Source organism: Nelumbo nucifera, chromosome 1 (assembly GCF_055504915.1).
Source record: "Nelumbo nucifera cultivar China Antique chromosome 1, China Antique-T2T, whole genome shotgun sequence".
In the NCBI taxonomy this organism is placed as follows: Eukaryota; Viridiplantae; Streptophyta; class Magnoliopsida; order Proteales; family Nelumbonaceae; genus Nelumbo; species Nelumbo nucifera.
In genome coordinates this window covers 206,800,920-206,827,450 of record NC_142649.1, presented here as the reverse complement: position 1 = coordinate 206,827,450, position 26,531 = coordinate 206,800,920, and the positions used below count along the sequence as shown (strand labels likewise).

Here is a 26,531-nt window from a genome sequence, read left to right as displayed (position 1 = left end):
AATCATTGACCCGGGCGGTCGAACCATTCAAAGCGTCCAACGATTTTTGGCTATTTTTTATTTTTTTAATTTTTTTTGTCAGAATGGGCCATTCATTTAGTTTGAACGACCAGACCTTTGAACCAAGAACCGGAGCTTTAAACGGTTCGTTGTCCGGTTTGATTTTAAAAACCTTGCAAATAATTATATAAAATTTTAATTATTTATTTCTTTCTATATTTCCATAAATTTTAAGTTTTTGGTCAGAGGCTAACGCTTCGTTCGAGGCTTCGCCTCCGCCTTTAGCCTCTTAAAACGTTGAACAACATTTCTCTCTTCTTTTTCGTTTGCTCGTTCCTTGCTCTCTTCATCACTCAAACCACTTCCCTTCCTACATAGGGCCAGCCAGTGAGATTCATCTCTCTCTATCTCTCTCTATGTGTTTTCTGAAGTTGTTTCAAATTGCAATTGATGTCTCTCTCTCTCTCTCTCACCTCTGTTTTGGGTTTTCTGGGATAAGTTTTGTTTATGAATGGCATGTTTTGCTTATGGGTTATTTAATTCGTTGATTTTGCTTGAACTCTAACTGCATTTTTTACTTCTATTGGTTCTAGGGCCGAAGAATTTGATGGGTTGGTGAGAAACCTAGGGATTTTCATTGGAAACAGAGGTTACTAGCGTCTTTGTAAGTATAGATTTGATTTATTTTCTCGGACGAGAAATTAATTTCATTGTAGCTTTGGAACCCGGAAAGTTGAGTAAAATATTGAGAATTAAGGTCTCCAGAATTGATAAAGAGAGGGGGAGATTTGAAGGACAGGAAGGAAGTACCGTGGTTTCTGTTTCTAGGGTTTATTGGGTCTTTGTCTTTATCACTTAGAACCATGTCTGTCACTGCTGGTGTTAGCGATACTGTGATTGCTATTAGGGATAAACTTAGAGGTAAGATTGGGCAAACCAAGGTGAAAAGGTATTGGCCTGGAAAAGCACCAGAATGGGCAGATGATGCGGACGAAGATGCCGATATCAGGACGGCTAGGGCAGTTGCCTTGGAGAAAGCTTTCCCTAGCCAGGATGATGATTCCGGAATTGTCAAAAAAGATGACCCCAGGCTGCGTCGTTTGGCTGAGAGTAGGATTGATAATCGTGAAGAAATTAGAGCTGATCATCGTCGCATTCGGCAAGCTGAGATTGTTTCCACTATTGAAGAGGAAAGCAAGAGGCAAGAAGGTGCAGATGTAGAGGATGAGGACGAAGATGCTTTAGAGGAAAGGAGAAGAAGAATCAGGGAGAAATTGCTTCAGAGGCAGCAAGAGGAAGCTGCACTACTTCCGGAGGAAGAGGAGGAGGAAGCAGAGGAAGAAGAGGAGGAGGAGTCTGAGTATGAGACTGATTCAGAGGAGGAACTAATGGGTATGGCTATGGTGAAGCCTGTCTTTGTTCCTAAGTCGGAACGGGACACCATAGCTGAGCATGAGCGACTTGAAGCAGAAGAAAGAGCTATTGAAGAGTTGATGAAAAGGAAGTTGGAAGAAAGAAAGGTTGAGACCAAACAGATTGTGGTTGAAGAGATTAGGAAAGATGAAGAAATACAAAAGAACTTGGAAGTGGAGGCAAACATTGCGGACGTGGATACTGATGATGAGGTTAATGAGGCAGAAGAGTATGAAGCTTGGAAGGCAAGAGAAATTGCAAGAATTAAGAGGGACAGGGAAGACCGGGAGGCAATGTTGAAGGAGAAGGAGGAGATAGAGAAGGTTAGAAACATGACAGAGGAAGAACGGAGAGAATGGGAGAGGAAAAATCCTAAACCACTCCCTGCACCCAAGCAGAAATGGAGATTTATGCAGAAATATTACCACAAAGGTGCTTTCTTCCAGTCTGATCCAGATGATTATGCAGCTACGGCTGGTGCGGACAATATCTACTCTCGTGATTTCTCTGCTCCTACTGGGGAGGATAAGATGGACAAGACAATACTTCCTAAAGTCATGCAGGTTAAGCACTTTGGGCGTAGTGGGAGGACTAAATGGACCCATCTTGTCAATGAGGATACAACTGATTGGAATAATCCGTATGTCTACTTTGACCTCTGCTTCTCAGTTCAAATTTCCTTTTGTTAATAATTATCTCATTTTAGTGATCTTATTATTTTCAGAAATTTTGTAGATGAAATAGATATGTACCACTATGGTTCTTTTCTGCCTGATAATCTGTAACTATTCTTTTATTAGATGCACTTACAATGTAAATTTTGCATGTATGAAAATTTGGAGAAAATGTTTGTGTATGGTCAAAATTACTTTTTTTTTTCCAAAAAGGTAAAGTAATGTCATTGTATATATATCCAAAAGGCAAAAAAAAAAAAAACCCTGTAAAACTGGTTGCTATACACAGGGAATATACATCTCACTAATCTCAGATCACTATACACTATGAAATCAGACCATGAGTATTTATAAAAAGGAATTAATGGATTTGTTTGTAACCTCCTCCACTGTGCTTGCCTTGTTTTGAACGTTCTAGAATTTCTTTTCTTCCAAATTCACCACAAAACAGATGCCAGATTGCCAGAAGCACACCCCATGCTACCTTCTGTTGTTTGCTCAAAATTCTCAATTTCCAACTCTTCAACATATTAATAGTTGAATTATGAAAACAGCCCCTTACTACAAATAAACCTAGCATCCTTGTCCATACACTTTTGGAGAAACTACAATGAAGGAGCAAATAGTTAACAGTACCTAAGGCTTCTCCACACAGGCACAGCTTGGATCCACCAGCTGCATTCCTCTCCTGATCAGATTGTCTCTAGTGAATATCTTGTTTATTGTAGCAGACCATACAAAAAATGCTATTTAGAGGGGATAGCTGTACACCAGATCTTACTGCTAGGAAAACCACTCTTGGACTCTCCACCTGTCCAGACAACCTTTTGTAGAATGATCTAATGGAAACTTGACCAGGTTTCTCCCAAGCCATATTCTCTTATCCTCTGTTTAAGTGCATTTGAGTATTGTGAAATTTCTGCAACTGATGTATTGTATGGACCATATGATTTGTACAATTCTGTGCTGTGTCACATCCAAGAGGTAACCTCAACATTGTCAAAATAGCAGGATGTGTGTGCTATGCAGTATTTACCTGCATCATATACATGGATCTTCATTTTGTAACTGCCTTACTTTGCAGTTTGGCATGCTTATCCAATTATTTTGGCATGGGATAAACTTGGAAACCAAAACATGTAGAGATCATATGACACTGAGATTTCTTGGGTTTACATATGAATTTGTACATGTATTTTGTAAGTACCAAGTAATTCCTTCACTGGCTAGCCTATCAGGATTGCTGAGACAAAACCTCACTGATATAATGGTTCTGTTCATGTAAACATTTTTGGGCACTTGAGATTGATTGATTTGATCACTGTAACTTTCTGTTGTTAAATTACTTATTTCTTTAGGATGGTTCCATTGTACAACTTATTTATATCTATACTTGTATGCTTTTTCTATTTCTTGTTGAAGCTTAACAGGACTTGTGGCCAAGTTCCATGTTATAATGTTAGCATTGTATCTCTCAAGTCTTATCCATACATTTTGCAATGTCACAACATCTTATATCTACAAAAAAAAAGCATGCCATAGCTCTTTTTTGGGGGAAAGGGTAAAATCTAATTGTACTAATCAGTATCAAAAAACTTGGGAAAACTATTGGGGTAATTTGGTCTCTAGAGATCTGCCTCGAGTCACTTCTGACCATTGACCAATTAATGTAGGTGTGAAGTCCTTTAGCAATGGTCCTAGACCCTTCAAATTTGAAAATATGTGGTTAACACATTGAGGGGGATTTAGAATTCAGTGGTAGAGGGGATAGGAGGAAGGGCCTAAAATAAGGAGAATATGGCCTCTTATTGGGTTCTTTTGCTACTTTGTCTCGATGAAAATTATTAGCTGGAATGTAAGAGGGTTAGGGAGTGCAAGGAAGAGAAGGGTGATCAAAGACCTACTCCGAAGGGAAAAACCTGATATTGTGCTGTTACAAGAATCCAAATTGATGGAATTAGATGGGAGATGGGTGAGGAGTTTTTGGAGGTCTAGAGGTTTAGGTTGGAGCTCGACTCCTTCTTGGGGAGCCTCGGGGGGGATTGTAACACTGTGGAGGGAGGATGTGGTGGAAGTAGTGGAAGAATTGATAGGCAGATTCTCAGTTTCCATTAAGTGCAAGAATGTAGAGAATGGGTGTGTATGGGTTTTAACCAATGTTTATGGCCCTAATTCCTATAGAGAGAGGAATGAGATGTAAGAGGAACTATATGCAATCAAGGGGCTATGGGATGGTCTTTGGTGCCTGGGCGGGGATTAACGTCATTAGATTCTCTGATGAAACCAGTAATCCCCAACAGGTAATCTCAACAAGCATGAGGAAATTTAATGGTTTTATTGAAGATTGTGATCTGAAGGAAATACCTCTGCTGCAAGCCAGTTACACTTGGTCCAACCTTCAGGAAACCCCTTTGTGCTCGAAGTTGGATAGATTCCTATTTAACCTTGCCTGGGAGAATAGTTTGGAAAACTTGGTTGCTAGGGCATTACCCAGGGTCACCTCCGATCACTGTCCTATCCAAATAGGTACTGAGTCTTTTCCTATAGGACCCAAACCTTTTAGATTTGAAAATATGTGGCTTACCCATCCAGATTTTGTGAAAAAAGTGAAGGAGTGGTGGGGTGAGGAGGAGGGGGGGGGGGTAAGATGGAAGGGGATCAAGTTCCACAAGAAATTAAAAAGGTTGAGAGCCAAAATAAAAGAATGGAATAGAGATCAGTTTGGTAGAATTGAGGAGCAAAAATTGGGCCTAATCTCTCGAATAGAGAACTTGGATGTAAAGGAATCTCACAATGGGTTGACCGAGGAGGACAGAGTGTTAAGAAGACAATTAAAAAAGGATTTGGAAGAGGTGTTATTGAGGGAAGAAATCAGTTGGAGACAAAAATCTAGACACAAGTGGATTAAGGAAGGCGATGGGAACACTAGATTCTTTCATGATTTGGCAAATGGGAGACGAAGAAAGAATTTTGTGACCAAGCTAGAGATAGGAGAGGAGGTGTTTACCAACCAGGATGACATAGCCAGAAAATTTGTGGACCACTTCAAATCGATTTATAGAAGGCCTTTGAGAGAGAGGACAGTCATGGAAAGGGTGGATTGGCCAAGAATTGATGAAGGAGTGGCAAGGTGGCTGGAAAGGGATTTTGAGGAAGAAGAGATTAAGAAAGCTGTCTTTATAATGGATAGATCCAAAGCTCCGGGTCTAGATGGCTTTACAATGGGTTTTTATCAAGACTGTTGGGAGGTGTTGAAAGAGGATTTAGCTGAAGTCTTTAAGGAATTTGCAGACAATCACACTATAAGCCTTGGAATTAATGCCACCTTTTTGGCCTTGATACCTAAGAAGAATGATGCCAACCACCCAAAAGATTATAGGCCTATTAGTCTGGTGACAAGCATCTATAAAATTCTGGCTAAAGTGCTCTCATTGAGAATCAAAACAGTCCTCCCTACCATCATTAGTGAAACCCAGGGGGCTTTCATTCAAGGGCGACAAATAACAGATCAGATCTTAATTGCGAATGAGTGTATGGAGGAAATGAAAAGGTCTAGTAAGAGAGGATTCATTTGTAAATTAGATTTTGAAAAGGCCTATGATTTGGTGGACTGGAAGTTTCTATTGGAGGTTATGCAAAACTGTGGACTTGGGGACAAGTGGTGTAGTTGGATCTTTGGGTGTATCAGTACTTGTCACTACTCTATTCTGGTAAATGGTATGGTGAGAGACTTTTTTCCAGCTTGCAGGGGTGTCAGGCAAGGGGATCCACTTTCACCCTTCATTTTTACCTTAGTAGCTGATGTGATTAGTAGGATCATTACTAAAGTTGATAGCGAAGATGCCATTAGGGGTTGGAGAATAGGGAGATACCAAGTCCCCGTCACCCACCTTCAGTTTGCAGATGACCTAATGATTTTTTGTGAAGGAGTATTAGTGAAAAGGTAGCAAACCTAAAGGAGATAATAAAAGGATTTGAAAGTGTCTCTAATTTGAGAATAAATCTGGAAAAGAGCTGCATAGCGGGTATAAATTTGGAGGTAGGGGAGGTCGAGGCTATTGCGGAGTGTCTTGAGTGTTCCACCTTTGCTTGGCCTATGTCATATTTAGGGCTTCCTTTAGGGGTAAATCCTAGGGAGAGTAGATTTTGGACCCTAGTGATAGAAAAGTTTGAGAAGAGATTAGCCTCATGGAAGAGGAACTATATCTCTTTGGGAGGGAGAATTACCCTAATAAGAGCTACCTTGGCTAACTTACCTACCTATTATTTGTTTGTCTTTAGGATACCAGTTAGGGAAGCCAGGAAACTGGAGAAGTTGATGAGAGACTTCTTATGGGAGCCGGGACAAGAAAAAAAGGATCACTTGGTTAATTGGGAAATTGTGTGCAGAAGTAAAGAAGAGGGGGGGCTTGGGAATTGGGAGGGTAATTAGAAAGAATCAAGCTCTGTTAGGGAAATGGTTGTGGAGATGGCCTCTGGAAAGAGAGAGATTGTGGCATGAGGTGGTGGGAAGCATTCATGGGAGGTCAGAGAACGGATGGGATGCTGGTGTATCGAGGCAAGCTAACCTAGCAGCACCGTGGAAGGCTATTCACAACACCCTTCCTCAATTCCTCAATTTTATCAGGTATGAAGTTTGTTCTGGCAACTCTGTTCTTTTTTGGGAGGATATTTGGGTAGGGGACTCACCGTTAAAGGACTTGTTCCCTTCGCTCTTTTCTATTTCTTTGTACAAAAAAGAGGTGGTCTCAAAATGCACCTTTGGGAACACCCTTAGATCCTACTTGGGATTTTGGGTTTCGTAGAGGACTTAGGGATGCTGAAATTGAGTCTCTTTCTATTTTGCTTGGTTGTCTTAATCAGGTTTGTTTGGATCCCTCCAAGCCAGATAAGAGAGTTTGGACTCCTAGACCCATTGGAACCTTCTCTTGTGCTTCTTTCTTCAAGTCCATCTCTCAACTTTCTTCTCACCAACCCTTTCCGTCTAAAGAAATTTGGTGCAGGCCAGTCCCCCCAAAAATTATGGCTTTTTGTTGGGAAGTATTCCATGGGAAAGTAAACACTTTAGACAACCTACAAAAGAGAAGACCTTTTCTCTGTATTTCTCCTAATTGGTGTATCCTCTGTAGAGCTCACGGTGAGGACTGTTACCATCTACTAGTATCTTGTTCCTTTTCTGCAGACCTTTGGGCTTGGCTACTTTCGTTGTTTGGGGGTAGTTGGAGTCTACCAGCAGAAGTTCACATGCTCTTCAACCATTCTACCTTTTATTGGCCTACAAAAATAGGGAGATTTATGTGGAGATGTGCTCGTGCTGCTTTGACTTGGACTCTTTGGGAAGAAAGGAATCTCAGAATTTTTCAAGACAAGGAAAGGAACAACCAAGATTTGAAAGACTGTGTTAAATAGGGCAATACATTGGCTGAAGACCTTGGAAATCTTCCATCAATTCTCCTTTAATGACCTTTGGAGAAATTGGTCAGTAGTAGCAAGGTGCTCATCTTTAAAGGACAAATCAATTACAAGCTGGTCTCCTCCACCCAAAGGCTCAATAAAGTTGAACTTTGATGGAAGCAGCATGGGTAATCCAGGATTATCTGGAGTGGGGGGTGCTTTGAGAAATGAGAAGGGAGAGATTTTGTTGCTCTACTCAGGTCCCTTGGGAATTGGGAACTCCATCAGGGTAGAACTCTTAGCTGCTGTACAAGGGGTGCAATTTGCAAACCAGCTGGGGGTACAACACCTAATAATCGAGGGGGATTCCAAAGTGGTGGTGGGTTTGTTAAAAAATTCTGAAGAGGCTATGTGGCGATACAAGAATGAAATGAAGAAATTTAGTTGGTTGACAAGGAATATGTTGGTCACTGTACAGTGGGTGGGGAGATCAGCAAATACTTTGTCAGATGTGTTAGCTAAGCAAGGGGTAAATAGGGAAGAATTATTTTGGGCTCAGTTGTGATTATTGTTTTTCTTTCCTAGTTTACTTGTAAGACTCAAGGAGGGGCTGCAGCTCGTGCCTCTCGTTGGGATGATGTATGAACTCACTCTAAAGTTGCTTCTGAATCAATAAACTTATTATTATTCATCAAAAAAAAAAAACACATCCAGCATAAGGCTAAAATGAAGGAATGGTGGGATGAAGAGCAAATAGGGGTAAGGTGGAAGGTCATGAGATTCCACAAGAAGCTGAGAAGGTTAAGATTCAAACTAAAAGAGTGGAATATGGATCATTTTGGTATAGTGTAGGAACAAAAGATGAATATTATCACTCAAGTTGAGGCCTTAAATGAAAAGGAGTCCCAAGGGATCTTGATTGAACAAGATAGAGATCAAAGAAGATAGTTGAAGAAGGACCTAGAAGATGTGCTGCTTTGGGAAGAGATTTGTTGGCGACAGAAATCAAGGCATCAATGGATTAAGGAAGGAGATGGAAATGTCAGATTTTTCCATGATTTGGAAAGTGGACATCAAAGGAGAAATTTTATAGCCAAATTAGAAGTAGAAGGGGAGGAGGAAATAGCTAGAACCATTGTCAATCACTTCAAAAATTTGTATGGAAGAAGGCCCTTGGCTGAGAGGCTACCCCTGGAAGGATTGGATTGACCAAGTTTGGGCAATGAAAAAGTTTGCTGGTTGGAAAGAAGCTTTGAAGAAGATGTGATTAGAAGGGCAGTGTTTTTGATGGATAGGTCTAAGAAGCCAGGCCCAAATGGTTTTACAATGGCCTTTTATCAAGATTGCTGGGAGATTTTGAAAGAAGATCTTTGTGAGGTGTTTAGAGAGTTTACAGACAACCATATAGTAAGCCTAGGCGTCAATGCTACTTTCTTGGCCTTAGTCCCTAAAGGATTTTAGACCAATAAGCCTGATGACTAGTATCTACAAAATCTTAGCTAAGGTGTTTTCGTTGAGGATTAAAGAGGTTCTTCCTTCCCTAATCAGCAAATACCAAGGAGCTTTTGTACGAGGGAGGCAAATTACAGACCAAATCTTAGTAGCTAATGAATGCCTGGGAGAAAAGGGAAGATCCAAAAAGAGGGGATTTGTTTGCAAGCTTGATTTGGAAAAGGCCTATGATTTGGTGGATTGGCAATTCCTTTTACAAGTTTTGAGGAAGTGTGGTTTTGGAGAAAGGTGGTGTCAATGGATTTTTGGTTGTGTGAGCTTTAGTCACTTCTCTATCTTGATTAATGGAGTGGTAAAGGATTTTTTCCCAGCGTGTAGGGGACTAAGGCAAGGTGACCCTCTCTTGCCCTTCCTTTTCACCTTTTTTTTTTTGATGAATGAAGAAACCCTTCCTTTTCACCTTGTTAGATGATGTGTTAAGAAGAATGATCTCAAAGGCTGATAGGGAGAATTTAATAAAGGGAAAATTTCTTAAACTACCCTTACTGTTTAGCTAATTGTCAAACTCTACCCTTACTGTTTATAAATTGTCTTGGAGCACCCTTACTGTTTCTGACAATTGTCTAAAACTTCCCCTACCGTCAACTATCCCTCATGAACTGTTGACATGTGACATCACTTGACAGATCTATTGTTAAAAAATTCTTGGGTTATCCTTCTCTGGTCTAAAATGCACTTTTGGTTTGGGAATTTTCAGTGCAGGGTCTAAAATAAAGGGCACACCACCCACCAGGTCTCCATCAGTCCAACCATTTTTATTTATCAAGAAAAAACGGGGGATTCTTCGAAACCAAGCTCTTGTTTGAAATCAAAGCACCAACTAAAATTCTTTGTGAAAGAAAGAAGAAACCAGACAATCAAGCAATTCATCATTCGTAAAACTTAAGAAATATGTGTGGTTAAACAACATTAACAACCCATAAATAATAAAAAAGAGGAGGGTTGATTTGTGTTTCTGCTAATCTTATTCATTCCTATGATGCTTTCTTCGTCTATCTTCTAGAATTCCAAACAACCAAAAGGAACGCTGTAATAGAAATAAACACAACAACAAAAGAAATACCCTCAGATCCCAACTTAACCCACTAGGACCCACCGATTTCCTTTCCATTTCCGTCCATTCCTCCCCGATCCCTCTCCTGTCTTTCTGAGTCAGATACCACCCAAATGAAGCACCTGGTGTTGCAGCAACAAAACTGCAACACCTGCCGGAGAAACGGCTTCAGAACTTCTGGTTCGTTTGACTCCTCTATTGACGGTGCCTTTAGTCCTCCATGGTCTCTGCTACCTCATCAGCCTTGTTTTGGGCTTCAGGTTCTCTTGTCTTATCTTCTTTCTCCTCTTTTCCACAAACACTACCACCACCACCACTACTAATCACTACACCGTACCGGCGCTCCTCTGAACTACCAAAAATACTACACAAACCCTAACGCTCCAGACCCCTCCTCTCTCCCCTCCGATCTTGATTATCGACATGCCGTCAAACCGAACAAGTACTACCACTACCAGCAGCCACATTGTTGTTGGCTGTCATGGGATCCTGATCTGTCGATGGCCTCATTCTAATCCCATCGAGGTTATGAAGGCACACCAAGGATCGCCTGCCTAATAGTTAAACCATCGAGGGTTAATATGGTAATTTTCATTTTGTGTGAATGCTGGTCCAACGTAACAGAAGGGCAGAAAGGACATTTCAACAAAATCATTACAATTTAACGGTGGTGACAATTGTCAGATATAGTAAGGGTGCTTCAAGACAATTTATAAACAGTAAGGGTAGAGTTTGACAAATAGCTGAACACTAGGGATAGTTTAAGAAATTTGCCCTTTAATAAATGATTGGAAAATAGGTAGGTTTGGAGTGTCAGTTATCCATCTTCAATTTACAGATGATATTTTAGTTTTTGGTGAAGGAGGGGACATAGAGAAGTTGAGGAATCTAAAGATGTTGGTGCAAAGGTTTGAAAGTATGTCCAATCTGAGAGTTAACCTTGAAAAGAGTAGTGTGGTAGGGATAAATTTGGATAATAGAGAGGTGGAGGCGATTGCAGGGTGCTTAGAGTGTTTTGTAGCCACTTGGCCCATGACCTACCTGGGACTTCCTTTAGGGCAAAAGAACTTCTCTCTTTGTGGGGGGGGGGGGTAGGATTACCCTAATTAGAGCCACCCTGTCCAACCTACCAACTTATTTCTTGTTAGTCTTTTGGATTCCATCTAGAGAAGCTAAGAAGCTAGAAAAGTTGACGAGGGACTTCCTTTGGGAACCGGGGGAAAGTAGGAATAATCATCTGGTGAAGTGGGAGGTGGTGTGCAGGAGTAAAGAAGAGGGAGGTTTAGGAATAGGGAACCTGATGCAAAAGAAAATGACTTTATTGGGAGAATGGCTATGGAGATGGCCATTAGAGAGAGAGATTGTGGTTTGAAGTGATAGGAAGTATTCATGGCCACTCAGAGAGCGGATGGGATGCTGGGGTCTCTCGGTGGGCAACTTTGGCAACACATTGGAAGGCAATCCATAGTGTCCTCCCTCAACTCAACAATTTTCTCAGGTATGGTGTGTGTATTGGTAATTTGATTCTCTTTTGGGAAGATATTTGGGTTGAAGAGGCTCCTTTGAAGGAGCTTTTTCCGTCTTTATACACTATCTCCCGGTACAAGAAAGAGCCTGTTTCTTCTTTTTGCTCCCCTTTGGACTCTTCGTTGACTCTAGTTTTGGGACTTTGGGTTCCAATGAGGTCTAAGGGATGAGGAGATTGTGAGTCTTATTTGCCTTTTGAGTACCCTTGAAAAAGTTGTTTGGATCCCATGGAATCAGATAAAAGGTTTTGGACTCTTGTGCCCTTGGGTAGTATTTCTTGTGCCACTTTCTTCAAGACCCTTTGCCGTCTAGTGTTTACTCCTCCTTTTCCTTTTAAGGAGGTTTGGTGCAAACCTGTTCCCCCTAAGGTCTTGGCTTTCTGTTGGGAAGTGTTTTATGGGAAAGTAAACACCTTGGATAACATACAAAGGAGAAGACCCTATCTCTGCATTTTACCCAATTGGTGTACCCTTTGCAGATCCCATGGTGAGGATTGTAATCATTTGCTAATTTCCTGTACTGTTACAGTGGATTTGTGGGATTGGCTCTTCTTGATTTTTGGATGCAGGTGGAATAGGCCAGTAGATGTAAGCTAACTTTTTGACCCTTCTACCTTTGCTTGGCGCCATTGAAGAGGAAGAATAATGTGGAGGGTTGCAAGAGCAGCACTGCTTTGGACAGTGTGGGAAGAAAGGAATGCCAGAATATTCCAAGAGAAGGTGCAAAACTGTATTTTGTGCAGGGCTATAGTGTGGCTAAAATCTTCGGAGTTATTTCAACAGTTTTCTTTTAATGACCTGTGGAGGCATTGGGCAGAAGTGGCATGCAGTTCCTCATTGAAGACAGAGATGCACATGAGCTGGTTACCCCCACCTGAAGGCGGCTTGAGATTAAATTTTGATGAGAGTAGCCTGGGCAACACAAGCCCTTATGGGATGGGAGGGGTTATAAGGAATGAAAGTGGTTCTGTGGCTCTTCCTTTTTTCAGGCCCTTTAGGTGAGGGGGACTCCACGAGGGCAGAACCATTAGCTGCACTACAAGGGGTACAGTTTGCTGTACAGATAGGAGTGGAGCAGCTACTAATAGAAGGTGATTCTAAGGTGGTTGTGGGGTGGCTACAGAATCCAGAGACTGCAGTTTGGTGCTTCAGAAATGAACTTAAAAGATTCAAATGCTTGACAAGAAACTTGTATGTTAGAATACAATGGGTAGGGAGATCTGCTGCTATGGCTGACTGTTTAGCCAAGCAAGGGGCAACGAGGGAACATTTGTATTGGGCTCAGCTGTAATCTTTTTTAGTGTTTGAAGAGTTGGAGAGGTCGCAGCTCGTGTCTCTCCAAGTGTCTTCTGTAAAAGTTGCTCCTGATTTCCTTCTCTAATGAATTCTTCATTTATAAAAAAGAAAAAAGAAAAATAATCAGTATCAAAAAACATGTGAGGGTGGGCCTTGGTGCAATGGTTGGGTTGCTTCATTTCAACCTGGTTGACCAGGGTTCAGATCTTGGTAACAGCCTCTCTGTATATGCAAGGTAAGGCTGCATACTGTCCCTCCCCAGACCCCCACATTGGCAGGAGCCTCATGCAATGGGCTGCCCTTTTAGTATAAAAAAAACATGTGTACAATGAGATTCTGTACAGCTACACAAGATATCAACTATCCCCAAAATAGTTTACAGCCAAAAACAAAGAAGAGAGATCGTTATTCCTGAAGTAAACTGTAACTGATAGCCATTGCCTCAGAGTTTCCATGATGCCATTGATCACTCTTTTCACTGGATTTCTTTTCTGATAAAAATCCTTGAATTCCTCTTCATAAACACCATCCACATTACTGCCAAAGGAATAGCAGCCTATAAACGTCTTTCTTTCCTGCTCATTCCAGCAACCTTCCAGCCATGTAACAGATCCTGTACAATGGCTGGTAAGCAACCCTGAGCTGTTACAGCCTTGAAGAAGTACATCCAAATTTTATATGTGAAGGTATACTGCAGAAATAAATGGATGGAAGAATCTTCTTCCTCCAAGAAGAGGGGACAGAGGGTGTATTACCGGATTTACACCCTTTCTTATAAGCATTTTCTTGGTTAGACATTTCTCCCACTGATAAGCTTATGGTACAACTTACGTGTTACATGGACACAGAAAAGGGAATCTCATATGTCCAGGATCTGACTTGCCAAGATGAAGAGACAACTTGTGGGCACATCTATAGAAAAGTATACACTATTAAAATAGACCATATTTTGATGAATTTTAACATTATAAATCTATAGAAAATAGAAAAGGTCTAAAAAATTATCTTTATTACTTGATAATATTTTATTTTTTTGAGCAAAGGTAAAGTATAACTGTATTAATGAGAAGGTCCTCTGTACAATGAGAAGCTGTACAAAAAAGCCAGAAGGACCTCAAAAGAATATCATCCTCAGAAAATTACAGTCATAAGTAACCTCTTTAAAGTCAGCAAGAATAGACAACCAATTTCTAACAAAGCTTAAAGACATATTGATGACTTCTTCTTCCGAATAGGAGAGATAAAAAATCCTGCTATTCCTTTCTGTCCATACCGCCCACAAAACTGCCAAGGAAATAGAAGACCGGCACCTCTTTCCTTTTTTTGTCATCCCTTGGATCTGCCACGCCTCCAGGCAAGCTTTAACTGAGGCAGGCATGCACCAACTTAACCTCAAACTTCTTACTAAGTGATTACAGATTTTTGTAACAAAATCGCAGTGTAAAAACAATGGTTTATTGATTCTGTAAACACACTGCAGAGGCTACACCTCAGATCACTACAGTTAAAACCTTTCTTCACCAACATCTCTTTAGAGAGGCACTTCTCTAAAGCAGCCACCCAAACAAAGAACTTGACTTTGGAGGTTGCCACAGTCCCCCAAATAGCCCAGCTAGGGAAGAGGGCTTTAGATCCTCCCACTATGGAGTTGTAGAAGGATTTAACTGAAAACTCCCCACTTCTGTTCCATCTCCACATTAAGGAATCCTTGGATTGCAGATTCAACACCTGAGACTGAAGCAAAGCTAGGTGATTTCCAACCTGCTGAATCTCCCAGTCATTGAAATCCCTTCTATTAGGCTGGAACCCAGAAAATAGAATTGTCCCTTAACACAAAGGTATCAGCTACCATTGCCTCTTTATCTACAGCCAAACTGAACAAGGTGGGAAACAGCACCATAAGAGAACTCTCCCCAGTCCAGGGATCCAACCAGAACCTGATCCTCCTCCCATTCCCAACCTTGAAGCCAATTCCCCTTCTGAACAAGTTTGAAGCTCTGCATATACCTTTACACAGACTACACCCATAAGTCGACAAAGGTGGACCACTACCCCAACCACTGTCATCCAACCCATATTTTTCTACTATTACTTTCTGCCAGAGGTTATCAGGTTCAGCATCAAACCTCCACAGCCAGCTTCCTAGCAAAGCTAGGTTGAAAGATTTTAGGCTCCTTATCCCTAACCCCCCTTGAGATAGGGGTTTACAAATTTGACTCCATTTTACAAGATGGTATTTTTGTGAATCCTTCCAGCCCACCCAGAAAAAAATCTCTCGTCTTCCTTTCTAAAACCTCCACCACCTCCGAGGGGATAGGAAAAAGAAACATGAAGTAAGTTGGCAAACTTGCCAGGGCACTTTTAATAAGAGTTATCTTCCCCCCTTTAGAGAGATTAGAGAGATACCTTGCTTTCCAAGTAGCCAATTTCTGATCCATTCTCTCTATTATTGGGTTCCAAATGGTTTTAGAAGTACATTTGGCACTTAGAGGCAACCCCGAATAATTTAAAGGTAGCTGCCCAACCTTGCACCCCAACAAATCTGCCAAGCCTTGAATGTTAGGGACCTCTCCCACTGCTATCATCTCACATTTTGCTAGATTTACTTTCAGGCCTGACACAATCTCAAACCAGAAAAGAGGGTACTTCAGGTTCAGAACTTGCTCCTCTGAAGCCTTGTAGAAGAAGAGTGTATCATCAACATATTGTAGAATTGGAATAGCAGTTCCATTGGACTTCACTCTGAAGCCCTCCACCATTCACAAACCTCTTGAATCTCTTGTAGAAGAAGAGTGTATCTCAAACCTGTTGAACTGCTGAAATTTCCTTTGGCTACCCATTCACAAGAACTGAAAATCTTGGAGTGGAAAATCAAACTTTCATCCAACTTCTCCACTTGGAGCCAAAGTGCATTTTGTTCAGCAAATAATCCAAAAAAACCAATTAACATGGTCATAAACCATCCCTAAGTCAATTTTACAGATTAGCCCACTTTCTTCACTTCTTAGCCTTGAATTTAATAGTTCATTTGCTATGAGAACTACATCCTGAATATGCTTGTTGTGAACGAAAGCCTCTTGATACTTAGAGATTAAAGAGTCCATCACCTTTCTTAACCTGGTCGCCAGAATTTTAGCTAGGATCTTGATAATATTTTATTTGGAAAAATGACGGTGTATATTAGCTGTTCATTTATGTTGAATGAGCAAGGAGAAAAAAATGCCACATAGAAGTTCCCTTCAAGAATCCACGAGTGTCAAGGTCCAATGGCTGTCCAACATGGGGACTTCATCCATTTAGGAGGTCCATGCAACACTGGTACAGCTAGAAGATTTCCAAATTGCATCACCTGTAAACTGAATGAGATGATTTTTCTGACTGGTTTTATCCTTGCTATGAATAGTGCTTACACCATTTTATCATTCCAAGAGAAATCCAATGGATATTTTGCTAAGCTTTTAGTTGTTACTTTAGTTACTTAAATGGAACTTGTCCAACTAACCATCTGGGTTAGTCAATTATCATACACATAGATACTTGTCAAAAAAAAAACATACACATTGATTGTGAACTCCAAAGAGACTCTATCCACTTAAAGCATTACATTTTCTAATGTCTCAAAATTGAGCACAAGAACCCCTTCCACAAAGAAAAACTAAACCTATTTGGGCATTTTGAGTATAGAAATCAACCTAGGTTCAAATCCTTTTTATTCATAAAAAAATTATGAGTATAGAAATCTGAAAATTCTGTATATGGAATTAGTGCCTGTTTTGGAGGGCTTTTTCTGTCCAATTGCATGTCATCTAGTTATATGTAGGCTAAAGTTGTATTTACTCTCTTTTGCGAATCAATACGTTATACACCCCTTCATAGAAAAGTTTTTTCCCGAAGAACCTTTCCATGTGAGAGCCCTTTTATGGACAAATTTCATATATATTAAAAAATTGGCATAATGTACAGCTAGTATCAACTTACATAACCAATAGTAAGTTATGTATGGATTCTGGGATTGAACAGAGAGCGAATCCAGGGGGTCCCTATCTGATAGACAGTCTGGATTGGCTGCAGAACCACTCAACATGGCGGAAATAGATTGGATTGTGTAGGGAAGCTCCCTACTGATCCAATTAGCAAACCTTTTTGGTATGTAGGTATACCCTTATAAACTGTTTCTTCCCTATTGGATTACATTTGAAGACATGCTTCTTATCTCTGGTTACAGATTTCACTATTCTATTTATGGTTAATGAGTTAAGAACTCAATAAATTTATGTTGAAATCCAGTCAATGAAGTAGCAATAGCAGTAATCATCTTCTCCCATATTACCCTTCCTGCTTTGTGCTTTGGGTTCAATTTCTTGGTGTGTATGGGTTTTGTTGGTGCTTCTGAAATTCATTCATGGAGTCTACCAACCCAAGGAATAAACAATGAAAAGGTTTATTTGTGAAAGTTTTGCAGCTTGGTAAGGTCTCTTAGAAGACCTGTTCACAGGCCAGGCTTTACCACTTATCAATAGAAAATGTTCAGGCCCGAGCCTGAGCCCGAGCCTGGCCCTTATATAAAGCTCAAAGCCCAGTATGAATAGGAAGTAAAAGTAAATTTGAGACCCAAGCAAAATTTATTATATATTACTAATTTATATTTTTTATTATATATTACTAATAATAATATATTAGTAAATGTTGAGATATATTTTTTATTATATATTACTATTTACTATTACGTATTTTTATTATATATAAAATTGTCGGGCTGGGCTTATATATAAAAGCCCTAGCCCATGGACCCCAAAATATGTTCAGACCCAATAAAGAACAGGCCAAGTTGGGCAAGCCAGCTGGGCTACCCAGCCCATGAACAAGTCTACCTCTTGGAAAGGTGGTTTTAGGGGGCCCGGAGGGAGGGGGGGGGGAGGTATTATGGAACATGACCCTCTTGCCTTTTGAGAAATGCTTATGTTTATAGTTCTTAACTTGCTATTGCTTTGAGGCAATTGCCTTTTGAGAGACAATGGGGATGATGCGTTCATGGTTATCTGTTATCAATCCAATAAGACTTCGGTTTTAGCCTTACTTGTTCACTTTGTTTTTTCTTAACAAGATTTGTTTTTCTCGCTTTCTTTTTTCGTGATTTAAATCTTGTTCCATTTTGTATTTTCATTTTTTTTTTCAGTTGTTAGCTTTGCACTGTTCATGGGCTATACTTGTGGCATTCTATTGTGATTAATTTAACCTTTCCTTACTTTCTCATGAAAAATAAAATAGTAGTCAAGTTAAATTTAGATAATGTTTCATGCTACTTGAATATATATTAACACTGCAATTTTTTGTTCTAGCAGCTACTATTTTTATGAAGTGCAATTCCCCTTTAGACGTTTATATCCTGACGTGGGTATTGTTTTTTTTCTGATGCAGATGGACATATAATGATCCTCTGAGGGCAAAATACAATGCCAAAATGGCTGGAATGAATGCGCCAATCGCCAAACCCAAAGGAAGCAAGAAGCTGAAGGATTGGGAGGGCCGTTGAGAATGACTGGCTAGATCAATTCCTAGCACTAATTCCATTCAGCTATCATGGGGCTGTTGTTAAAGCTTTCAACTACATAAAGCTCCAACTTAGTGAGGGACCATGTTTTATAAATTAACTTTCCCTTTTTGATTCGTATATCAGCTCATACCATTGTAATTCAAAGTTCACGTCAGAAGATCTTTGGCCTCAGGTGGCGTTCGCTAAATTTGAAGTGTGAAGTCTGAAAAAAAAAACCTCTGAAAAAGCTCTGAAGGCCTTCTTTTTCACTTTCTGAATATAGTGGAGTTATTCGGTAATCTGAATGTTATAATGTCTGAAAATTATGTATTTTACAAATTTACCCCTCAAAGTTATTTAAATAAAAATAAATGGAAATGATTAAAATATACATTAAAAAGTAATAAAAAGATTAATATTATAAAATAAAAAATAAATAATATTATTAAAAATAATATAAAATAAGTATTAAATATAGTATTAAGGATAATTAAAAGCATAAAATATCAAAAACTTCTTAACCAATAAAAAAAAATTTAAATATACCATTAAGGATAATTATAAATTACAACTGTTTTAATAAAATAATTAAACACCATAAAATAAATACAAAATATTAAAAATGGTAAACCAATAAACAAAAATGATAAAAATTTTAAAAACCAATTAATTAATTAGTAAATAAATCATCTTAATTTATTTATAGGAAATATTAGAATTATAAAGAAAGAGAAAAAAGAAAATTATAAATAAAAAACTTAAAATGGGGTCAAATCTCTGGTTAGCGGCATGAAGAAGGAAAATGTACATGCAGCTTCTTGAGCTTTGAGCTTTGCTACTTTCTTCTCATAGAAAGGCACCACAATTACTATCCTGGTTGTCCTCAATCTCTTTTCCCTTATTGATTTTGCGATCAATCTCTTCTCCCTTATTGATTTTGCGATTTTGTCATTGCTGAAGGCCACAATTAGTGCAATTCTTGGTTGTGTTCCCTTGTATTTTGTGTTTTAGGGCTTTTTCTTGCCGATTATACAACCATAGAAAACAGTCGGTTAGGGTTCTGAGAGTTCATTGAAGGGTTTCTTTGATAGAAAAAATGTTTTACTTTTTTACAAGGGGCAAACCTGCTGCGTTTTGCAAGCAGCAACGGTAAGAATAGCGTCGCTCCTCCTCCTCCCCATCTTCCCATCTCCATCTATTTCCCCTCTTTCTCGTTCTCCCTCCTTTTCTTTCATTGTTCTTTTTTTTCCTTCTTCATCCTTGATACAGAGAACAGATAATAGTCATCTATCCTCGTTCATTGCCCTTCTATTGACCACAGTGAAGAAGAAGAAGAAAAAAAGAAGAAAAAGAAGAAAGAAGAAAGAGGAGAGATGGGAGAATAGTCAATGGTATTACAGAGGATGGCGATCTGAAGGTGGAGGATAGAATATAGGAGAAAGGGAAGAGGGAAGAAGAAAAGGAGAAAGAAAATATTAAGTATTTTAGGGAACAAAATATCGTCTGCTACCTCTGAGCACATTCGGAGGTAGCAGACCCTCTTAACAATTTGGAGGAGTTTTTGTATTCTAGAGCGTGATTTCGGAGGTGCTACCGAATAACCATAAAGCACTGAAAAGCAAAAACTTCGGTGTTCGGAGGTCGATTCAGTGCTACCGAACACCACCTTACTTGGCGTTAATCTCACCTTTCACATGTGAAGTATTCCTGAACCTTCAAAATTGCCATTAAGGATGGAGTTGATCTCTGAGAATCAACAAACCAGCACTGGATGGATTTGTAGCGAGTAGAAATTCTTGATATGTGGGCAAAGGCAAAGCACGGGGTCGGTCTGCATTCGACTATCACTGATCTTGCTAAGGCTGCAACTTAGGCTGGGTTGGCTCGAACCCAGCCCTAATCCAAGGGTCAGGTTGATGCTTGGGTTAGGGTTGACTCGTTGGGCAACCCAACCTAACCCAAACCCGATTCTATAATGCATGTCATATATAAATATATGTTATATATATATATGATATACTGATTATAGATTAATTTGTTTAGATGCATGATGATTGTATAGCCCTCACCACATACTATCATATCATTCTTTTAAGATAATCACTTTACTTAATTGGAAGATTAAAACCTTAGTAACATATTTTAATAGTCGATCAAGACTATAATCAACCTTGAATTCGAAAGCAAAAAGGAAAAATTTCAGAAGAAAAAAAGAAGAGAGGGAGAAAAGAAGAAGCACACGAAGGGTTTTAGAAAAGAGAGAGAGGGTTGATCTTAATGATCTACCGACCCACTCTTAATATTTATATATGTTGACTAATTGTAAAAGGGCTGAATTGCCCTTATTGCTTGCATGGCAAATAAACTAATAATAAAGTCGGAATAACAAGCTGTAACAATAAATTGAAATAACTACCAATTAACACTGGCATAACTAACAAAAAAAATATATGCTATGGTGCAATATGAACACAATGGGACCATAGCAGTGGGGTCCATATCAGTGTTCTCTACACTCCCCCTCAAATTGGGAATAGATATTTGTCATTCCCAACTTGCATAGGTTTGCTTCTAATTTCTTCATTGGAATAGCCTTGGTGAGAAGATCTGTGAGCTGCATGCTGGAGGTGATATACGAGAGACACACTTCTTGAGACGAAACCCTTTCTCTGACAAAATGTCGATCGACTTCGATATGCTTAGTTCTGTCATGTTGTACTAGATTATGAGCTATATTAATAGCAGCTTGATTATCACAATACAACATTAATGGCTTCTCATAAGCAATACCCAACTCCTCAAATAATGACTTTAGCCATAGGATTTCAGCCACACCATTAGCCATAGATCTATATTCAGCTTCAGCACTAAAATGAGAAACAACACTTTGTTTCTTACTCCTTCAGGAGACAAGGTTACCTCCTACAAAGGCACAATATCCAGAGGTAGACCTTTTGTCATCAACACTCCTAGCCCAATCAGCATCTGTATAGACCTCTATCTTCATGTGATCATTATTCTTGAATAATATACCTCTACCTGGACATCTCTTCAAATATGCTAATATTCTCTCAACTACAAAGAGGTGAGTAGTTCTAGGAGAGTGCATATATTTACTGACAACGCTGACTGCATAACTGATGTCCGGTCGTGTGAGACAAAGATAGAGAAGTTTTTCAACCAACCGTTGGAACATAACTTTGTCTTCAAGAGGCTCTCCACCCTCTGCACTGATCTTGTGATTCTGTTCAATAGATGTATCTGTAGGCTTAACACCCAACTTTCCAGTTTCTGCTAATAGATGTAGAACATTCTTCCGTTGAGAAATAAAAATCCCATGTTTAGATCTAGCAACCTCAATGTTAGACAGTTTTGTATGCCCTTAGCTTCAATCAGAATGATGTACTTTATGAGTTTATTGTAAATGAATAAAGATACATATTTGATTCATGCTCCCTTGGTATGTTTCTGTGTAATACCCTTAAACTGGACACTTAATGAGACTCGTGTTAGTTTAGAATGTTCACAGCCAGTGGGTCGGTCTGGGGAGACCTATCCAGACAAGGCTGACACTGTGGTGCCACCAAGTCGGTTGGGGTGGCCTGTCTCAGCTGCCAGGGTGAGACCCTAGGCACATACAGTGTATGATTAATTGAATCTTTGAACTGGACCAGATTTCCAGTATTGCCCTGGACCTTGGAGATTGATGGGCAAAACTGGAAAGTTACACCCGACCCCTAGACTCGATTATGATACTGCACTAGGTGTCAGATTGGGCTGTCTTTGATGTACCAATCAGTGAGATCCTTAGCGGGGGTCAAAACCTGGGTATGTTGGGACAGTCCGAGAATTCATCTGAGTGGGTGATCATAGTGACAGGATCAGCCCCTTTGTCGGACAAAGGTAATGATCGGGGATGCACTCTCACTGATGGAAACCAAGACTGCCGGCAGCCGATTTCAACCGTTGAGATTTGTTTTGCAAAATATATTTTATATAAGATATAAAAGTATATATGTATGGTTTCTAAATTCTTTGCAAGAAGGTTTTAATTCCCGGGATCCATATAAGTGGAGAGTGCAACACTGTTCCTTGCAGCCGAGGGAGAGGTCCTCTCTTGTCGGGCAGTGTATGATCATTATGGGCTGAGAGGTTAAGTGTAAGACCATTGAGGATAATGCCTGATGGGCTAATCTTGCATCTGCCCACAGTCCCTGGGTGTTACAAGGTGGCTTGGCCCAGGGACCACTTAGTGTAAGTGTTGGGCCCATAGAGCTCATTTGATGGGTTTCAGGGGGTACACTGTCTTCAGCAGTACATTCGACCAGGCCTTGTAACAAAGGCCGGGCTGAACCCATGTGGCTGATGTGTAGATCAATGCTTGGGTCCCACGCCATACAAGGAAGCCCAACTGGGCAGCAATTTGGAAGGTTTTTGAGTACATAACCTTAATGGGCCTTAAGCCCATTTCGAACTGGGCTGATTTGATTAGTCATTTAAAGGGGGCGAATTCTGAAGTGGGTCAGCTAAAAGGATTGGGCTTAGACCCTATCCACTCAGAGAGTCCAAGATCTAAATAAGATTTAGATCTGGAAACCTCCTAATTAGATTAGGAGACAGCTGATCTGATTTGCAGATAAGATAAGGATTATCCCTTATCACTAAGGGACTTCTAACCCAAATATGATTTGGATTAGCATCTCCTAATCTGATTAGGTGCTGATCCCTTTGAGATTATAAAAGGGGAAGGGGGCGGCAGCCTTTTACATCATCAACAACATTCTTCTCTTAAAGAAAGAGAGATTAAGAGATTTCCTGCATACTGCGAATTCTCTCCTGCCGCCACCTTCCTGCCATTGCCATTCCTTCAGTTCGATCTCCAGTTCTTGGGAGCAATCAAGATTGAATCTTGATTTCAATCTTTTGGGAAAAGATTAATTGGAGCTGTACTCACAAGCCGTCCAGTTGATTCTTGCGAAGGGTCAAGTTCTTTTGAAGAACATTGCTGATTCTGCTCCATCCTTCACTGTGCCATTTTCAGTGGGAGCAGATTTTGGATCCTTCCTTGGGCGTGAACACCTCCATTGGGAGATAGTATTTCTCCGTATCAGGTATAATCCTCTCCCACTCCTTTTGGTTCAGATCTGGTTCAGTTTATGGTTCAAGATTGATCCTTGAAAATATGATTTTCTAAATTGGGAATACGATTCCCAGTTGAAGGGAGAGATAAAATTTTTGAAATTCGCCCCTTATTCCGCAATCTTTGGGCGTCCATAGGATGGATCTCTCATCCCTTCAGTGGTATCAGAGCCATGGTTCAAATCTTGAACCAATTTGTTTCAGATCTGAACCTGTGCAAATGGGCAGAAGGTGTTCTACCCGATTTGCGCAGATATGGGTTTTGGGAAATTTTGTTCCCAAAATTAATGGGCGAATAATCTAAAATTAATTTTATAAATCTGATTATTATTTAGAATTGTTCTTTATGATTTTCTTGATTTATGGGCTGTTCGTACAAGAGGAGATCGAAATCTTGGTTTTCGCAAGGAACCTGCAAGATTTGCAGTTTCTTGATTTATTTGTTACATTTGGTCTATAAATATATTTTTTTTTATTTTCTAGACTCAATGTATAGGTATTCGATCTGATGTAATTATTAATAGAAATAGGATTTCTATTTATTTTTGGATCGAAGATGGCGGCGCAGAAAGGGAGATTTCGCAGATGGGAGAATCGCCATCTGCGATTTGCAGTTTGTGAAACTGCATTCTGTGATCTAACCTTTGTTTTGCAGGATGGATTGTGCGAACAGCCCTGATTTACTGATTGTTGTTTTTCTTTTATCAGTAATTAATTTCAGATTATTTTCTTGAATTAAAGATTTAATTAAAAATCAAACCCTAGACCCATTCGGACCAAGATTGGTTCAAACTGTTTGGACCAAATCTAGGGTTTAATCAAGGCTGAAAGTCAGCCCTAATTTTCCCACTAATGGGCCTAAGGATTGATATTTAATTGAATGGTTAATTCGGCCCAACCTGTAAAGGCCCAGTTTTAAACAGTTAAAACTGCTAAAAGCCCACTTAACCCTTAAAGCTATATGGGTTGAACCGTTCGGCCCATATACCGAGATAATGTTAATGGTTAATATTATGGATTTAAAATGGGCTTCAAATGGGCTTTACAGATGATTAATTGATTGGATCAATTTATCCCTGCATGTGATGTATGGATGTGTGATGTGCTACGTACATGGGCCATAAGTACTTGGCCCATGCTCAATCGACAGTGGCTCTTTCGCACACCATGGCTGAATGCACATCATTGCCATGGTGTCCTTTTTGGTCATTGGATGACCTCCCTCAGTGGTGGGCCCCACACCTCATCATGAGGTCTCGTGCGGAACCCTAGCCGATTTAGGCCCACCAAAATCTGGCTTTATGGAAGTCAGTGGGAGCCACTTTGGTTTGACCTAAAGATAAAACTAGGGCGTAATTATCTGTTCCCTCCAGATAATATGAGTGCATGTGATAGGGAGATTCATATGATGAACTCTCTAAAGGCCTTCCATCATTAGCACGAAGATGGGTCCTTCAGTAATGAGGAAACGCACCAGAAAATGGGCTATCCATTTGCTGTTGGGCTTGTCTAAGTGTTTCATAAGATGATAGGGGCGTCATAGACCGATGTGGGAGGGGCTTCACCAGAAAATGGGAACTCTCTCACGGTACCTTGGCGTTCACGAATATGATGGGTAAGCACTCATTGGACAGAAAGGTTTACCTGAAAACGGCTCTGAACCTTGTCTGACAGAGGCCAAAGGGAAAACTCATATGATGAGTGAATATGATCCTTCACAGAAAGGTGGTGGGGTTATGCAGCTGAAACAGTTGGTTTCATGCACCCTATGTGATTTCCCACATTTCCAGAGACAACCCGTAGTCTCCGTCACTGAGAAAGGAGGGAAATCTCAGAGATGAATAAATGGAAATGGATCATAGATTAAAATCCATATCTATGAAATGAACATGAATCAAATTAGGTCGTGGATTGATGTTTGCTTTTTTATCAGAAAATGGCAAACGGATCATTTGCAAAGCTACTTGATGACAACAAGTTGAAGGGCCCAAACTATGCTGACTGGTATAGGAACCTTATGCTGGTCCTTGCTTCTGAAAAACTTGGCAAAGTGGCAAAGAATCTTGCCCCGGAGCGTCCGGGAGATAGGGCTTCTGAGGCCCGAAGGAGAGACTATCAAGAATGGGAGGAGAAAAACTCCCTTGCCCAGTGTTACATCATTGCCTCTTTGGACAATCCGATACAGAGGCAGTTCGATCAGATCGAACTTGCCAAAGACATATTGGACAGTCTCAGGACAATGTATGAAGAGCAGAATCGTTCTACTCGACAAAAGGTCTTGAAACAGTTCATGACCACACAAATGTCCAAGGGTCAACAAGTTCACGACCATTGTCTTCGGATGATGGGATACATCAACGAACTGGAGGCTCTTGGATCCGGGCTGGACCTTGCAACCCAGATAGATGCTATCCTTAACTCTTTGCCTCCTTCCTTTAATCCGTTCATCATGAACTATAACATGAACAAGCTGAATGTCAGCTTACAAGAGCTCAGCAATATGTTGCAAAGAGCTGAAGAACTGATTAAAAAGGATGAGCCTGTAGCCATGGTTGTTGAAGCTGGCAAGACAGGCAAGAGAAAGAGGAAGGCAAAGAAGCCTCAGAAGAAAGCCACTAAAAGCAAGAAGCAGAAGAAAGACAAAGCATCGGATGCCTGTCACTTCTGCAAGAAGACCGGCCACTGGAAAAGGAATTGTCCTGCCTACCTGGAATCCAAGAAAGGTAACTTCGAAACTTGTGTTATAAAAACCAATTTATTGGTAGCTTCTGCGTCCTGGTGTATTGACTCTGGGGCTTCAACTCATGCGTGTAACTCATTGCAGGGGTTCAAGGTAAGCAGAAGGCTGAGTGAAGGAGAAGTCACACTCTACTTGGGGACTACTGCAACTGTTGCAGCCGCGGCCATAGGAACCGTGGAATTATATTTTAGAGAAGGAAAAATTGTACTAAAAGATTGTCTTTATGTACAAAATTTAAGAAGAAATTTGA

General features: G+C 40.1%; 1 protein-coding gene across 1 annotated transcript; it reads left to right on the top strand.

Moving 5' to 3' along the window:
• The first annotated feature begins 228 nt into the window (after nt 1-228).
• LOC104610394 (uncharacterized) lies at nt 229-18,701 on the top strand. Its single transcript, XM_010276982.3, has 3 exons — nt 229-387; nt 594-2,053; nt 18,288-18,701. Exons 2-3 carry the CDS (start codon nt 864-866, stop codon nt 18,400-18,402), a joined length of 1,305 nt encoding a protein of 434 aa, XP_010275284.2. The 5' UTR covers nt 229-387; nt 594-863; the 3' UTR covers nt 18,403-18,701.
• Nucleotides 18,702-26,531: the final 7,830 nt, after the last annotated feature.